At 38.0% G+C, this 17,394-nt stretch overlaps 1 protein-coding gene across 2 annotated transcripts in view; it reads left to right on the top strand.

Moving 5' to 3' along the window:
• The first annotated feature begins 506 nt into the window (after positions 1 to 506).
• The window catches only part of TRPC1 (transient receptor potential cation channel, subfamily C, member 1), an 81,841-nt gene continuing 64,953 nt past the window's right edge, over positions 507 to 17,394 (top strand). For both annotated transcript variants that reach the window (XM_011958079.1, XM_011958078.1), the window contains exons 1-2: positions 507 to 729; positions 12,571 to 12,725. In XM_011958079.1, coding sequence (XP_011813469.1) covers positions 558 to 729; positions 12,571 to 12,725 — 327 coding nt within the window. In that variant the 5' untranslated portion in view covers positions 507 to 557. The remainder of the gene's footprint in view (positions 730 to 12,570; positions 12,726 to 17,394) is intronic.

Genomic DNA, 17,394 nt, shown 5'->3' with positions numbered 1-17,394 from the left:
CACCCATGCCCGCCCTCGCCGCAGGCTCCGCCCTAGTGTCGTCGCTACAGTGGAGCAGAGAATGACGTGAGGACAGAGTTGCGAACATCTCGGAGCGCAGCCGGGCCAGCGGTTCCCATAGCCCTGGAGCCCAACGTGCGCAGAAGCGCCTCTCGGAGCTCCTCTCCCACAGATCTCCCGTCCTCTTCCTGGGTTAGGCCGCCCCAGGCGCGGCCCCTGCGACTCCTGGCACGGCCCCGTGCTCGGCTGCCGCCCTGGCGCGCGCCACACTGTCGTCCCCGGACGGGCGCGGACAGGCTCGGCCGGGGCGCCGGCGGCTGGGGAGGGGTCGCTGGCCCAGGGGTCGCGCATGCGCCGCCACCAACCTGGGGCTGTCAGTGGAGGGCGAGTGCTGGTTCGCAGGGGAGGCGACGCCCTTCGGGGCCAACGGGCCGCGAGCCGAGGCAGCAGTGGGATCGACTCATCCTTTTTCCAGCCCTGGGGCGTGGCTGGGGTCGGGGTCGGGGCCGGTGGGGGCCCCGCCCCCGTCTCCTGGCCTGCCTCCTTCATGGGCCGCGATGATGGCGGCCCTGTACCCGAGCACGGACCTCTCGGGCGCCTCCTCCTCCTCCCTGCCTTCCTCTCCATCCTCTTCGTCGCCGAATGAGGTGATGGCGCTGAAGGATGTGCGGGAGGTGAAGGAGGAGAATACGCTGAATGAGAAGCTTTTCTTGCTGGCGTGCGACAAGGGTGAGAGTTAGGCCCCTTTCTCCTCCTCTGGACCCCGCTGCCCTCCAGACCTTTCGTTGTCTTCCCCGCGTCAACTTATTCGGGGCATTCCCTCTGTCTTAGGCGCCGAGTGTCTTCCCGCCTCGCCTGCTGCCTCAGGCGGGCTTTTCCTCACCGCCTCTGCCCTGTGAGTGTGGAGCTGGCGGGCGAGTGGAGCTGGGGCTGCGCCCTCGGAGCGCGGCACCGTGGGGGACGGCTGTGGCCTTGGGGTCCGGGGTTTAGGTAGCGCCGTGGGAGCCCAGACCCCAGCGTTTTAGCGCTGCCCTTGCTACTGAACGCATGAATGACCTGGTCTATCTCTCTGGCTCGCAGTTCATTCCTTCCGGGAGTCGAGAGGCTAGTTTCCGACTCTCCATTCCGAAAGTTCCTTACCTTAGGATACCTCGTATGGAGGGTTCTCATCACCTGGTTTTTGTTTTTCTTAAAAACAAAACCAGACCCTCTATTATTTAGCTTCACCTGCCCAGTGCTTTAGCCAGTGACTGTTGACTGGCATTAATATCGGAATATCCTAGGTGGAGATACGTGAAGTAAGGACGGGACAGAAGAAATTCTGCCTTAGTTGCCAAAACTTTCTCCAGATTTACGAAACGCCTTTGATTGTTCGTGCTTTTTATTGGAGAGAACGATTTGTTGCTCCCCGATCTTTGGGAGATAAAGATAGTGAAAAATAATTAAAGGAATTACAGGGCAAAAATATGTGGAATATATTTAGCGCGTTTTCCTTTTCTTCGTCTAGAAGTTAATCATTTTTATGGCCATATTAACGCCATGTCACGCAATCGTCCTTTGTAGTGATGCATATAACAAAAGGAATAGGAAATTGCCCTAAGACTGCTTTTGTTTCCTGCATGAAAACACTAAAATTTTTCTGTTTCCAAATTTATATGGCTGTATACTTAGGAAAACTCTGTTAGACCCATGCAAACTTCTGGAACAAACCCAAAGGGCAGTTTACACTATGAAAAGACTAACTGCAGAGGATTTTTGTTTGCTTGTATGTGTGAATGTGTAATTAATAAATGATAGCCTTACTAACCTCTCCTACTGCTTTTGAAATAGGATTTTATTTACACGATTTTTTTAAAACAATTGACATATAAGCTAAGTCCACCTATGGTTGAGCCACTTTTATGTTCTTACATAATAGTATTAAATAATATTATGAAAGCAATGTTAATAATATTGTTAAAGTCCACCATGGACACAACTTTGAGCAGTCTTTGAGATGTAAAGAAACAATATGTATCTACAACGTCACAAAAATAGGGTCTGCAGATTATGTAAAATTATTTAGTGTTGCTGGAGTGGCTTGCCTGAGTTCTCTTCCCTCAAAAGTTCTGAGAGAGGAAGGGGAAAAGATTGTGTTGTACTAAAATGAGTAAGTGCTGGCTCCATGTATTCCAGCTCACTGTGCAATGGTTATTTTAAAGCAAACAGAAAGTATGTCAAGAAAGGAAATTTGATATTCCTGTCAAACTGAGGACAGAGAAATATCAATGGAATATGGTTGAGCAAGTATTTGTGCATTGTGTATATTTAGGATTATTGCATGACATATCTCAAACAAAAGAGAGTTTTAATTTATGATAGTTGTATAGCCTATTTAGTACTACCAGCTGAAATACCTTGATATTCTTTGTCATTTTTTTTTATTTTATAGCATAATTGAGATGAGAGAGTTGGCTTTGGGGGATAGGGTGGAAACTAAATATGCATATTTTCCCGATATATAAGTTAGAAATTTTAAAAACAAGGGAGCTAAAATAGGAATTTTCTGTTTCAGGTATGTTGAAACAACTTCTTGAGTTCGATTTGGAAAAATAGCATAATTCTTACACATACTTATGGGGTACATTTACATTCAAAAAGTAACTTTGAGTTATGGGAATATTCTTTTGATTATGTTTGTATTCACTAATATTGTCAAACTTTTTAAAATGTTACATAAACCAATCTAAAAGTGAACAATTTCCCGAAGTAGCTATGGCTTTCACCATTGCATTGGAGCCTTCCTCAGACCAAATGTTAAACATTCACTAAAGCAGCTATTGGTGTCGAGTGTTCATGCTTTTCATAGAGGATTTCATTTAAACCCCACAACCCCGTGAGTCAGATCTGTTGTTGTCCTTAATTTGTAGATGAGGAAAATGAGGCTTAGCAAAATTTTAAAATTACTTTGCCCAAGGTTACATTGGTTAGAAAGTAGTAGAACTGGCATTTATCTTGAGCCTGCACTCTTAACCATTATGTTATGTAGATCTGGTTGTAGATGAATGAGTGAACATCATTAGTGTCAGAAAAGACATATCCATATTTAGACTTACTAGTTTAAATTTTCTTTGTATGGATGCTTTATAAACCTTGATTTCTCTGTATTACATTTGTTCAATAAAGAAGGGTAAAAAGCAAGCATGGTACTTTAGTAGAACCAGAGTAAATCAACTCTAGGGTATCTGTGGTGTTCTAGAGTGTCTCATTCTTTTCATGTAGCATTCTGGTTCTGCATATGCAAAATGTTCATAACATATTCTCTTAGGGAAAATTGAGGAATTCCTAAAGCAAAAATTGTGGAGATGAGATGGATATGTGTATGTTAACGAATGAGTGGCCCTTTGAAAGATGTGTACAGAGTAAAGAGTACACAAAAAAATGTAGGAAAGAGAAAAGGAAAAGATTTATAGTTTGTGATAACTGGCTTTTATGTAAATAAGTTCAATAGATTTAGGCAACTGCTGATCCAGGTAGTGGCCCCTTAGTTACTGATCTTCACAGAGGGTGAGGATCATCTCAGAGGTAACATTGAATCCTTTCTTTGTAAAGGAAAACCTTAACTGAAAGTTCTTGTGCCAGCAATATATAAAGTGAAGTCTAGGCCCCCCCCAGATTAAATTCTCAGAAAGTACACTCATGTTCTTTCTAGAAATAGAAAGCTGTAATTCAGAGGTAAAACTTAATTGAAACAAGAGCTGACTAAAAATATGTTGTTTTATGAAAAATTTAAATAGTGATTCTTACAGCCATGCCTTTGTCCTCCCTCATTGAGAATTAGTGTCATCATAAGCCTCTTTTATTTGTAGGCATCTATGGTGTCCCTCAGGTCTGTTGACAGGTGGAGGGGTAAATAAGTTTATTTAGAAAACACCTAAACTAAGTGTAGTTCATGTTAATTTTCCTCTTAAAAAAAATAAAACACCTGTTGAGTAGTTGGTAGCTTTTAGTATATATTTGGAAATAAAAACCTGCATAAACTGTTCGATTTGCTGATGATCAGTAATCAGTTCATGTGCAGGAAAGAAAGTATGAAATGATTCAGTCCCTGCCAGCTCTCCGTGGAGAGTATTTTCAGGAAATCTAATATGCAGTTAATGAGTCAGAAGTCCCTTCTTGAAATTTCAGCATGGAGTTAGGGGGAGGGATGGAGAGGGCAGATTTTCACCTTTATCACTGGGCTCAGCCTCGTCTCAATGATGACTGTATTTCTTTAACTTTTTCTTCCTTTTTTTTTTTTTTTGAGATGGAGATTCTCTTGTTGTACAGGCTGGAGTGCAGTGCAACCTCCACCTCCTGGGTTCAAGTGATTCTCCTGCCTCAGCCTCCTGAGTAGCTGGGATTACAGGTGCCCGCCACCACGCCTGGCTAATCTTTTTGTATTTTTAGTAGAGACGGGGTTTCACCATGTTGGCCAGACTGGTCTCGAACTCCCGACCTCAGGTGATCCACCCACATTGGCTTCCCAAAGTGCTGGGATTATAGGCATGACCCACCGTGCCTGGCCCGATGACTGACTTTCTACATAAGCTTTGTGTACCTTTGGGCTAAGGATGCTTTAAAAATGTGCAACAACTCCAGAGAGAAGCCAGAGTCAGAAGAAAACAGTGCAACATTTCTGAGAGAAGTAATATTAAGCTGCTGTTTTTTGAACACCTTATTTATATATAATGGGCCTTTAAAAATTTTTTACCTATTTGAGAAGAGATTTTGAAATCTGGTGTTAGAGGATGGTGGTGGGAAGAAACAAAAAGTGCTGAGTACTGAGTATTGGTGTGAAGTGTTATGTTAACAACAGGGCACCTAATGTAAGGAGGTATGTGCTGTGAGGAAAAAAACTTTGCAGAAATAGGAGGTAAAGAGGATATTGTAGGCAACATTCTATAAACACTTCACGAATCATCATAGGCATAGCATTTATGTACTTTATATAGGAAAGCTTTTCAAATAACCGAAGTTTTAGAATGTACTAGTTGAAAAATATTGCCATAGGGAATGGTTCAGGGATACTTTTTAACAACAGCAACAAAAGACTCAAATTGCGAAAATCTTAGTGGATAATTTATCTCTAACAGACTAGTAATTCAGCAGCTAGCTGCCTGGTAGTTCTATAATACTGGTAATTCTTTATAGTGATCACACAACTTTCCTGCTCTTTTTCTGTAAGTCACCATCAAACTATACTTACCAGGCTCTTAATTGTGTTACGGTGCTGCGAAAGTGCTTTATCAAGAAAGTAGTGAGAACATCCCTATCTTTTAGGAGAATATTCTGTAATGGAGATGCGCTCTTGTGCTCTAGTGAGAAGTAAGGAAACAAAAGTATGTTTGTATGAAATATATCTGTCTGAAGGGAAGAAGCAAGTGCTCAATTTAACTTAAATGGCCTATACGTGATTTGGAGGATGGGATATTACTTGTACAGAGTCAATCTTTTATCTGGGCAGTTAAAAAAAAATGTAACCCAAGCCAGACTCCTAGCTATAGCTTGTATACAGACTTGGAGGAAGAGTGTGAAAAGATTAAATTTTGTTATATAGGTATTATTGTAACCTAATAATTCCTCTTCTACCTTACTGCCAGTGCTCTAAATATCTTCTTTATTGCTAACTCTTCTTAATTTAATGATACTGAGAAATTTAAGATTTAAGATCAGTAGTTGAATAAGTAATGAGGATTTCAAAAGTTATCACTAAGAGGTGATTAAGTAATGACTTTTAGGAGCCTAGATGAATGATAAGGACTAAAAGAATTCCAGCACTGTATCAATATAGTCATGAGACTCAGTAGATTTATTTGGATGCCAAAGCTTTGTATGTATAAAGTGGGGGTGACTGGCACTTTTATTAATAGCTTCTGTTAATTTTTAAAAATATGTTTTTCTAGATTAACATATTGGCCAGTAATATATTTTTCTAGTTTTATAAATATGTATAATTCAAATATATATGAGATTAAATTTAAGCAACACAATAAATCCTTTCTGAGACTGTGTTGCAACAACCTGATATAAACCTGATATACACTAAAAGTTTTAAACAACTCACAGCAGCATTGTGAATGTGATCTCAAGTCATTTATCAGACTCTTAACTACAAAATAAACATTGCTTTTGACTATTCTTCTAATAGAGTTAAAAATGTGCTGTTTATAATTTTTATCAACTGATTTACTATGAAAGAATCAGCATTACCTTCTGTGCTAAAGTATAATTTTTTCTGGCAGCAGTGTGAATCTTTGCTCTTTTGCTAAATGATATTCGTTATTATTAATAGTCCTCATTAGGATTCATAAGCAACTAAGAAATTATGGTAATAATTGTCTTTTTTCAAAAATATTCAAAGTGTTATAAACAGTTTAGCGACCATGTTTTTTAGTATCTTTAATTTTGAAGGTTTCATTTGCAACAATATGGTTATAAATACATTGGGGGTCTGTAATACAGAGTTTTGCGCATTTGATAAAGCTACATTTTAAATCATTTTCACTGTAAAAAGTCTGCATTTTTTTTTCCTTTTTAGAATTTGATTCAAACTAATTTGAAGTTGGATGTCAAGTTAACATTTTTATTAGTATTGTCATTTATATTTCCAGATCCAGCAACTGAACTTGATCATGTCTTTGTATTTTTTTACATCATCATTCTTTTCCCTCTTAATAAAATTTTCTGTTTTTAGCATCATTTGTAATATTTCAGTTAGAATGTTGCAATTGCCACACTCAAGTTTGTTACAGAAACTTGGTTTGGAAAGCTTTACAAATGTTTTGACATTAAATTCTCTCACACTTCACAACTAACTTCAAATGTGGTTAATGTAAAATTAAACTGAACAACATTAATGCTCTCCTTGCCATGAAATCAAACAAAATGCTAATGAGGAAGAGGTGGAATCACCTGTTCTATCAGTATTATAACATTTCTCCATTGTATTTCAAAAGGATTTATTACAGTTGGCGAGAGTAAATTTGTTGTTAAGGATCTGTGGGATCACTCTGGTATTTTGTATACTAGTTCATGTTTTTTTAATTGCTGATTAGGACTCACTAAATTGATTTCATGATTGTTAATGGTTTGCAACCTGCAGTTTGGAAAACTGGTTTGGAATGATCATTGGCTGAGCCGTAGAGAGGCATAAGATGAATTCAGAATGGTAACAAGGTCTAACCACCCGTCCTATAGGGCTTTGTAGGCCACAGTAAAAATTTGGCCTTTATTTAGAAAATCATGAAGGTTGTAAGCTTGATATGTTTTGAATTTTTTTTTTTTTTTTTCTTCTTGAGATGGAGTCTCACTCTGTTGCCCAGGCTGGAGTGCAGTGGAGCAATCTTGGCTTACTGCAAGCTCCACCTCCCGGGTTCACGCTATTCTCCTGCCTCAGCCTCCCGAGTAGCTGGGACTACAGGTGCCCGCCACCACGCCCAGCTAATTTTTTGTATTTTTAGTAGAGACGGGGTTTCACTGTGTTAGCCAAGATGGTCTCAATCTCCTGACCTTGTGATCCTCCTGCCTCAGCCTCCCAAAGTGGGATTACAGGCATGAGCCACTGTGCCTGGCCTGTGTTTTGAATTTTTAACTGATAACTCGAGCTGTAGAGTGGAGAGTGGATTGAAGGGGTGGGGCTAGAGCAGGAGTGAGCAAACTATGGGCCACAGACCATATCTGCCTGTTTTGTGAGGTCTTGGAGCTAAAACTAGTTTTTTACATTTTATATTTCAAATGGTTAAAAAAAAATATTTCATAACACATGAAAAGTCTATAAAATTCAAATTTCAGTGTCCATAAACAGAATTTTCTTAGAATACATCCACTATCATTTGTTTACATATGGTCTATGGCTGCTTTTGTGTTGAAAGGGCAGAGTTGAGTAGTTGTGACTAAGAGTGCATGGCCCACAAAGCCTAAACTATTTACTATCTAACTGTTTTTCAGAAAACTTTATTGAACCCTGTGCTACAGTATAAAGTATTAATAAGTAATATAAGTTGCAATAAGGAAAAGAGTAAACAAGGAAGGGAGTGAGTGTGGGCTCAGTGGAATCAGGGAAGTGAAAAATTACAAAATACAGGGCTTAGGGAGTTGGTCCATGTGAACCGCATCTGAGTTTGTTAATGGCACTTAAGGAGTTAGGCTCCTACCCTCCCTGGAGGCTGGGAGATAGGGGCCCTGTCTTCAGGTGTTGGCTGGAACAAAAGTAAATTTTTATGTCGGCTTTGAGTTTTCTCAGGCAGGCATTTTAAGAGGGGCTAGGGTCATCCTAGGGATCTGGCCTTCAGCTGTTAGAAACACTTAGTGTTTTGTTCAAGCTTATATGGGCCAAGGTGGAGGCCTTGTGAAAGGCTCAGAAAAGCCTGACTAGAGTTTGGTCAAGGAGAGAATCTTGGTCAGCAGCTGTGTTAAGAGGCTATTGCAGAGTCCAGGAGGAAGATCATGGGGGTTTGGACTGCGGGTAGCAGTATACATGGAGACAAGTAGATGATTATGGGAGATATTTTGGAGAGGGAGCTAAGAAGACATGCTGTTGAATTGGTATACTCCCTGTGGAATTGATTGAAAATCGTTTCTTTTTCCTTCACTGAAAAAGACTACCATCTAGCCAAAAAAGTAAACAGATTATGTTGCACTTCCTTCTATGTGTTATATTTTAAAAGACAAAAGATATAACTCTTGAAAGCAACTTCAGTATAAAATGAATGGCATTTATATATTTGTCTGTCATACACAGGCATTTTGAATTGTAATTCTTGTTCTATAACTTCTTGATGTTTAAGTTTTCTAACCTCTTTTTTTTTTTTTTTTTGAGACGGAGTCTTGCTCTATCGCCCAGGCTGGAGTGCAGTGGCCGGATCTCAGCTCACTGCAAGCTCCGCCTCCCGGGTTTACGCCATTCTCCTGCCTCAGGCGCCCGCCACCTCGCCTGGCTAGTTTTTTTGTATTTTTTAGTAGAGACGGGGTTTCACCGTGTTAGCCAGGATGGTCTCGATCTCCTGACCTCGTGATCCACCCGTCTCGGCCTCCCATAGTGCTGGGATTACAGGCTTGAGCCACCGCGCCCGGCCTCTAACCTCTTTTTACATACATGCTCATCCTAAAAATTAAGACTGTTCTGGTCTTTTTTTTTGACATAGTACTTGTTTTAAATGAATTGCAAATACAAACTTCTCTGAAATGCTTAGCAACGACTCTAGGTTTCCTATAGGTTCTGTGACTGTAACATGATTTTTCATTTGCATGACTGTGTTAGCTGTATAGCAGGGTGGAACTTTTTATTTTTAGGGATGAAAAGTATTTGGTTTTGATTTTTAGGGATTTTCTTTCTTTCTTGTATAGCTCCTAGATTACAATAGAAATACCCTTTAAAACTTTAGGACTGGGCACAGTGGCTCGTGTCTGTAATCTCAGAACTTTGGAAGGCCAAGGAGGGCAGATTACTTGAGGTCAGGAGTTCGAGACCAGGCTAGCCAACATGGTGAAACCCCATCTCTACTAAAAATACAAAAATTAGTCGGGTGTGGTGGCAGGCGCCTGTAATCCCAGCTACTTAGGAGGCTGAGGCAGGAGAATCACTTGAACCCAGGAGGGAGAGGTTGCAGTGAGCCGAATTTTGCCACTGTACTGCAGCCTGGGTGACAGAGCGAGACTCTGTCTTAAAAACAAAACAAAACAAAAAACCTTTAAAGCTGGAATATGTGATATTTGTAATGCGCTTTCCTTTTTAACAACAATCTAAACTTATAAACATGTAGCAATTATTTTTGTCTATTTGCTATACCTGAAATTTATAAAATGTCATAAGGTTTTATTTATGTAGTTCTTCCTACTTTTCTGTCTCTAGCAATATGGTTGATTAGATAATCTGAAAACCTTTCTTCTTCAAATCACTTAGAAATGATAGCTGAAATATAATGAACATCCAGTTAAATAAACAGCCGAGCTTTCAAGAAAGTAAGGGAAACAACCAAGATACAAAAGTGAAGAAAACCAGGAGTTTGTGAGCTGACACTATGGCTGCTCCATGGGTGGGGATAAAAGTTACTGTTCCGGACATTGCATAGATTTGAGTCTTAATGCCCATATGGGAACAGGTTACAAGGCCTGGAGACTGTACAAAGTGAGGAGTTGGATTCAACATCTAAGCATAAAACCAGGATCCTTAAAGGACTGTACCTTCAGCAAAGAGGTAGGTGAGGAGAAAAACCAATCTACCAGCACATGGAGACTTCAGAGAAGCTTGTTTGTGTTATTGTGGGCTCTGAATAAGGGTAAAAATAAGACTCCTTTAAGAATACATAACCATGATCCTGCCTCTTGTTGTCTTGGGGTTCAAATTAATACTCCTTTCAAAGAATTAAACTATCATACAGAGACCATAAAATAATTATGTTTAAAATGATGAAAAAGTTAAGGAAATGAAAACATAAGAAAATAAAAGAGTTGGAAAGAAATCCGGTAAAACTTATACAAATAGAAAATACAGTCATTAAATTTTTAAGAAGTCAGTGAATGGATTAAAGGAGGAATGTGACTGGAAGCTGAAGAAGAAATAAGTGACTGGAAGAAATGTGTGAAGAAATTACCCAGAATGCAGGAAAGAGAGAGAAAAAAAGGAAAAACAGGAAATCTTGAGAGACACAGATGTTGAAATGGGAAGGTCTAACTTAATGCCTAATAGAAGTTGACAGGAGAAAAAGTAATATGGAGATGAAGCAATATTTGAAGAGATAATGGCTGAAAATACTGAAGAATTAATGAAGGGTAGAAATCCTTAGATTTAGAAAGCTTAGGCCCGATTTGGTGACTCACGCCTATAATCCCAGCACTTTTGGAGGCCGAGGCGAGAGGATTGCTTGAGGCCAGGAATTTGAGACAAACCTGGACAGCATAGCAAGACCTCATCTCTATAAAAAATAAAAATTATAAAAGAATAAAAACAAATTTAGAAAGCCTAATGAGTCCTAAGCGGGATAAATAAAAAATTACTCCTCACCTAGACACATCATGGTAACAAAGAAAATATAGCAGAATTTTTATGTGTAGCATTCTACTACTAAGATGTTGAAATAGATTCACCTGAAATAGGGTTTTAAATGTCACTTTCCAGTAATAGCGATAAATTTTCACTGGTCTATCTTTGGTCACTATTGGTTCAACTTGTGACTTAGAACATCACTTTGTGAAGTGTCTGTCTGATAAGGTTCTCCCAGGGAGCATTTGTGTCTAACTATTAACTACTAGTACTATGGGGAAGCTATTTCTTTTTGTGACTAGTTTTCTTCTTGAGGGACCTTAGGAAATATGTTGTCAAGAAAACTATCACCCACCTTCCTTCAAAAGAAGTTGTATGTGTGAGGCAGGGAGTTTAAAGCCATAGATTAAAAATAGTAGCAAATTTATTTGAAAATTTAACAAATAAAATCTGTTACCTGTCTTTCTTACTCACTTATTTAGCCCAGTTTCAGTATTTTCTTTTTCTATATAATGAAATCGTTTCTTTTTCTATTTTCTATGCTGATTGTTCTTTCCCTGTTTATTTATAGACTTCTGAGGAGCAACTATATTTGCACATCACTTAAAATGGCTTATTTGTCTAATGTTTAACAAGTCAAACAAAACAAGCAAAACCCCCCTTGCTTTTTTTTCTCTATTTAATTAGCATTTCTCTTTTGATTTATTCCCCATATTCCTGTACCATCTGGTCAGCAGACAAATACGGTGGGGCCTTGCTGAAAATAATTACTGCTGTAATTGTTGTCATTTCCTCTCATGGGACAACTGTTTTGTTGTGGGCTACAGTCACAAAGGCGGCAATTTGCCTGCTCCTAACAGGTCAGGCACTAATCCTAGTCCTGCCTTAAGAATTGTGTGAACTGAATGTTCCCTGGTCATTTAATCTAATCAGCTTAATTAATGAGATGGGGTACGTGTGTGTGTGTGTGTGGGTGGTGTGTGTTGGGAGAGTGGGGAGTAGAGAAGAGGATTTTCAGACATCCTTCCCTTTACTATACATATCCTTAAATATATATGTATGTATATTGCTTTTCCAAAGTATGTTTATTCCTGTAAAACCTCTTTATAATATCCTCCACTCATTATTACTAGATCTCATTTTTAACTCTGTTGTGTAAGTAAATGTCTGTGTATATTTGAGATATAAAACTTAATTCTTTAAGCTTTTTCCATCTAATTTTTCTAGCTTCCAGTCTGTGCCTTTGGGCATCCTTTATTAAATTGCTTTAAATATCTTCCAAAAGTTTCTCCTTTTATGATCATTCAGTTATTAATTTTAAACTAATGATTTTTATTTCATTCTGTATATTTAAAATTTTTCTACTTTTTATGTCTGCTGCTGATATACGTATTATTTTATTAAGGTATAAATTTTCATCAAGGAAATGTTCACATTTTCTGTGTACATTTTCATATACAAAAATGAGTTCAGGCTTTTAATCTTTTAATTCAACAAGCTAAGTTTTTCTTTACAGTCATCCTTGATATGTCATGGATATTAAATTATGTTTGTATATTGTTATTTAGGTGACTATTATATGGTTAAAAAGATTTTGGAGGAAAACAGTTCAGGTGACTTGAACATAAATTGCGTAGATGTGCTTGGGAGAAATGCTGTTACCATAACTATTGAAAACGAAAACTTGGATATACTGCAGCTTCTTTTGGACTACGGTTGTCAGGTACAAGGCTAGATAATTTAATCCAGTTAACTTCTAAGTGCTGTTAGATATGCCATGCTTTCTTCCCTTCTTGTTTTCTTTCTTCTTTTTCCTCCTTTTCTTCCTTTCTTTTTCTTTATCTCTCTTACTCTCCTTCTTTCTTTCTTTCATCTTTTATTTGGTTTTGAACCACTAAAAGTTTTAAAAACAAACCAAAAAACCTTTTTGAAAAGTATAGTCTTTTGAATTGATTTATCTTTTTCCTCCCAAGTGTCATTTTCCCCACATCTGTCTGATAGAGGTAAATTATCATGGCTTATTAAAGATGACTTGGTTGTCATTACCTATGTTAATATTTATATTATATATCTAAAATAGTACAAACACTCTGCAAGTGTCAGAGGAATAGTTTTTTTTCTGACCCCTATTAGTTACAGACATCAACAAAATGTTGCTGACTCAAAACAGTTTTCAGTTTGACTTTGGTTTTCTTCTAAGTTTTATTAAATTTTATTTTTTTGTTTGAAACTTAATGTTTGTTTTTATCTAAAGATGAATGATTTTTATTCATCTATAAAATATAGACCTTCCTACTTATCTTCATATCAGTTTTGGGTAGAAAAAAGGCATGTGTGTTAAGTCTTGAAAATTCATCTAGAGATTCTGAAGGAAATTTGATATTATTATTTTCCTTTCCTTTTTGGTTTGCTTATGATGGGACTTGGCACATTAATTCTACCTCTTTTTTTTTTTAATGAGGCACTTTTTTTTCAGTGTCATCTGGAGACATTTGCAGCAGATTTTCTGAATATAAGTAGGGTAATTCTATGTACATTGCTATTTTATATATATATATATAAAATATATGTATGTATAAAGCAACATGTGGTACTGTCTCCATGTATATGTTTGGAGTAAAAAAAAGAATTGCTTACCCAGCAACTTCAGCTATCCAGACCACAATTGAGAAGCAGAAAGTAAGTAAAAAATAACCTCTGAGCAGCCAGTGGTTTGCTGCCATGAAGTTTACAAATTAAATTTATGAACTTTAGTTATAGGAGTCCTCCATCAGAGTCTATTTTTTCTCATTTTAGGTTCCATTTTAACATGATTAATTTCTAATCCATAGATAATCTGAGGGACAATGGAAGGGGCATGAGAGCTGCAGTGGAACAAAATGAGGCGTGGTACCTCTTGACACTGTTTAACAGAGGTCAACAGCATTACATATCTGATATTCTCTGAGGGAGCTGTAGGTTAGGATGATAATTAAGGCTTATAACAATGGCCCAGAGTCAATAAGGAAGAGTTAAATTATATTCAGTACCTATTGTTTTAGAAGAAAGACTGTATATATGTGTTTTTGTGTGTCTACAAGGCACGAAAGCAGAAGACTTCCATCAAAATAGTTTAAATTTTAAAATTAAACACTTAAAGGCATAAGCTTCAGTTACCTAGAAAATAAGGGTAGAAAAAAATTCACACACTGATTCTGGATAAAAGAATTACTGTGGTATTATAATTTTGTCTTTTTACACATGGTTATATACATGTAATAGTTTTGCATTATACCTGGTGCTTTCATATACTTGATCACATTCGGACATCACAGTCAAGCTATATCGATGTTACATTTTATAGATTAGAAAACTGAGGCTCATAGACTTTAATGAATTTCCCAAAGTTCTAAAATTAGTAAGGACAAGACTACGATTTGAATTTAATCTTGTAATTGCAAATCCCATGCTCTTTCTAGTTCACTGTGTTCTGTCCAGGTTACCTGTGTCTTATCAATCCACAAATGCCCAAGGCCTTTGGTTGGGCATGAATGGAAATGAATAAGTAAAATATGGGTTCTGCATGATAGGATCTTTAAGACAAATTGGCCAGTTAAAGTATGTGTGAATTACAAGTCAAGTAATACAAAGGTGTATTTGGTAAGTGTTGAATGCTGATAGTACTTGACCATTTTATATTGCTTTGCATTTACAAGAGCTTTCACGTATCTTGTGTTATATTGGTGGTTCTCAACCAAATGATTTTGTCACCATAAGGGGACGTTTGGCAATGTCTGAAGATACTTTGGTTTCACAATTGGAGGGCAGGTTACTACTGTTATCTAGTAGGTAGAGGCTAGGAATATTGCTGAACATCCTACAATAACCAAGACAGTCCCCACAACAAAAAATTATTTGGCCCAAAATTTCAGTAGTGCTGCTATTAAGAAACCCTATTTTATGTTTAAACTTTTGTGGTTTAATATACATTATTTAGAAATACAGAATAGGTTGGGGCTATCAAGAAAAATTTCATTGGAAAAGTATCAGTTGACTCAGCCTTGAAATATTAATAATTGCTAACATTTATGTAATACTACTCTCTGCCAGGAACCTTAAATATGTTCACTTACTTAATCCTCACAACATAGGGATGAGTTAGATATTATTTTATTATTATTATTTTTTGAGATGGAGTTTCGCTCTCGTTGCCCAGGCTGGAGTGCAATGGCATGATCTCAGCTCACTACAACCTCTGCCTCCTGGATTCAAGCAATTCTCCTGCCTCAGCCTCCTGAGTGGCTGGGATTATAAACATGCACCACCATGCCCGGCTAATTTTGTATTTTTAGTAGAGATGGGGTTTCTCCATGTTGATCAGGCTGGTCTGGAACTCCTGACCTCAGGTATCCACCCGCCTCGGCTTCCCAAAGTGCTGAGATTACAGGTGTGAGCCACCGTGCCCGACCTAGATATTATTATTATCCCCATTTTATAGAGGAAGAAACTGAGGTAAAAAAGATTAAGTAACTTGCCTAAAGTCACACTGTAAATGGCAGACCTGGAATTTGAACTTAGGTTCTGGCTCCAGAATCCATGCTCTTACCTATTATGCTAATCTACTTTCAAACATGTAAAGACAGGGAATAGGGGATGTGGAGAAGGATATAAACAAAGGCATGTGCAATGTATATCTTTGAGACAGTGAATTGATTTAGCGTTTTTGAACAAAACAGTTGGGTTGGGGAGTAGTGGGAATTAGGAAAAATAATTAAAACAAAATGGATACAAAGGGCCTTGGATACCAGAATAAGGAATTTGGGTTTTATATAATAGATAGGGGATATCATTACGTGATTTTCGAGAAAGGATGTCATGTGTCCAGTGGTATTTTAGAAAGATTAATCTAGTGGCTGAATTTAGTATAGGCTGGGAAATGGAAAGTGGGAAAGGCTATAGCCTACGTGAACAGTTTTTGTAGTAATCTAGATATGAAGAGGTTAAGGCTTGAACCAGAACAGTGCTGTAAGAAAAACAGTGGCTATAAGAAGAGGGGGAAAAAGGCAGATATGGGTCCATGGCCTATATGGTTCCGTGGCCTGTTAGGAACTGGGCTACACACCAGGAGGTAAGTAGTAGGTGAGCGATCATTACCGCCTGAGCTCTGCCTCCTGTCAAGTCAGCGATGGTATTAGATCCTCATAGGAGTACGAACCCTATTGTGAACTGCACGTGCAAGGGATCTAGGTTGCATGCTCCTTATGAGAATCTGACCAATGCCTGATGATCTGAGGTGGAACAGTTTCATCTGAAACCATCTCCCTACCTGCTCTATGAAACCAGTCCCTGGTGCCAAAAAGGTTGGAGACTGCTGTGAGGAATTGACAAATCTTAGTGAATATTTTGATTTGGAGGGGGAAATTGAGAAGGAGTCCAGGATGATTTGGAAATCTTAAACATGGGTGACTAGGAGAAGGAGGAAAGGAAAACATTAAGTTCAGAAGCTAAGTAAAGCTCGGGGCAAGGGAATGTGAATTCCAGTTTTATCCTTGTTGATTTGGCGGATATCAGGCAGTCCTCATTAGACAAACACAGATGAACATTTTATTTCTAGGGAGAGATCAGGCTAAAGAGATACAGTAAGCAGTCATGGCCATGGGAATGCCCATCATCATTGTGAGAGTAGGTGAAATCATGGAAAAGAGCAAAGGGCTGGTGCAGATTCATTCTTAAGGAAACATGTACATTTAATAAAGAGCATTACATGGAAAGTGTTTCATTAAAGACCAAATGAATTGTTGAAGATATCAGAGGCAGTTAGGATAGTACAGCATTGTGAAAGCCAAAAGAATAATTTTTAACATATTGCTTAGAGATTAAGAAAAATTAGAAGGTAGAAAAAGTAATTGGATTTTGAAACTATGGAATCAGTAGAATTGGAGAAATGATACACTTTGATTTGCAAAGTTTGACACAGTGAAAGGAAGAAGAAAACTTGAGTGGTAAGAGAAAGATGGAGTTAAGTCAAGTTAGCAAAGAGCTAGTAAGCAAGTTAGCAAAGAGTAAGGAAGGATTTAAAGTTCTGGGAGGTGGGAGATGAGACTGGTATTTCTGCAAATGAAGGACCAGGGTTCTAAAGATTGGAGAGCATCAAATAGAAGACTAAGGTGGAAAATGTAGCTTGGAAAGAAAATAAGTAACTTTTTTACTCTGAGCTTAAAGGAAAGAGTATGGGAATTGTTGAAAAGACAAATTCTAAGGTAGGAAGGAAGATAATGATCTCATAAATATGTAATAAGTATATGTATTGAAGAGCTTTTAATAAAGAATTGTCAAATATCTGAGAAATTGGAAAGCAAAACTAGTGAGGATTTTTTGTATAACTGTGTGTTTTTAAAATAATGTAAAACATT

Source organism: Colobus angolensis, unplaced genomic scaffold (genome assembly GCF_000951035.1).
Source record: "Colobus angolensis palliatus isolate OR3802 unplaced genomic scaffold, Cang.pa_1.0 Scaffold46, whole genome shotgun sequence".
NCBI classification, from domain to species: Eukaryota; Metazoa; Chordata; class Mammalia; order Primates; family Cercopithecidae; genus Colobus; species Colobus angolensis.
The sequence above is the reverse complement of the archived record's forward strand: the minus strand, read 5'-3'. Positions and strand labels throughout refer to the sequence as shown.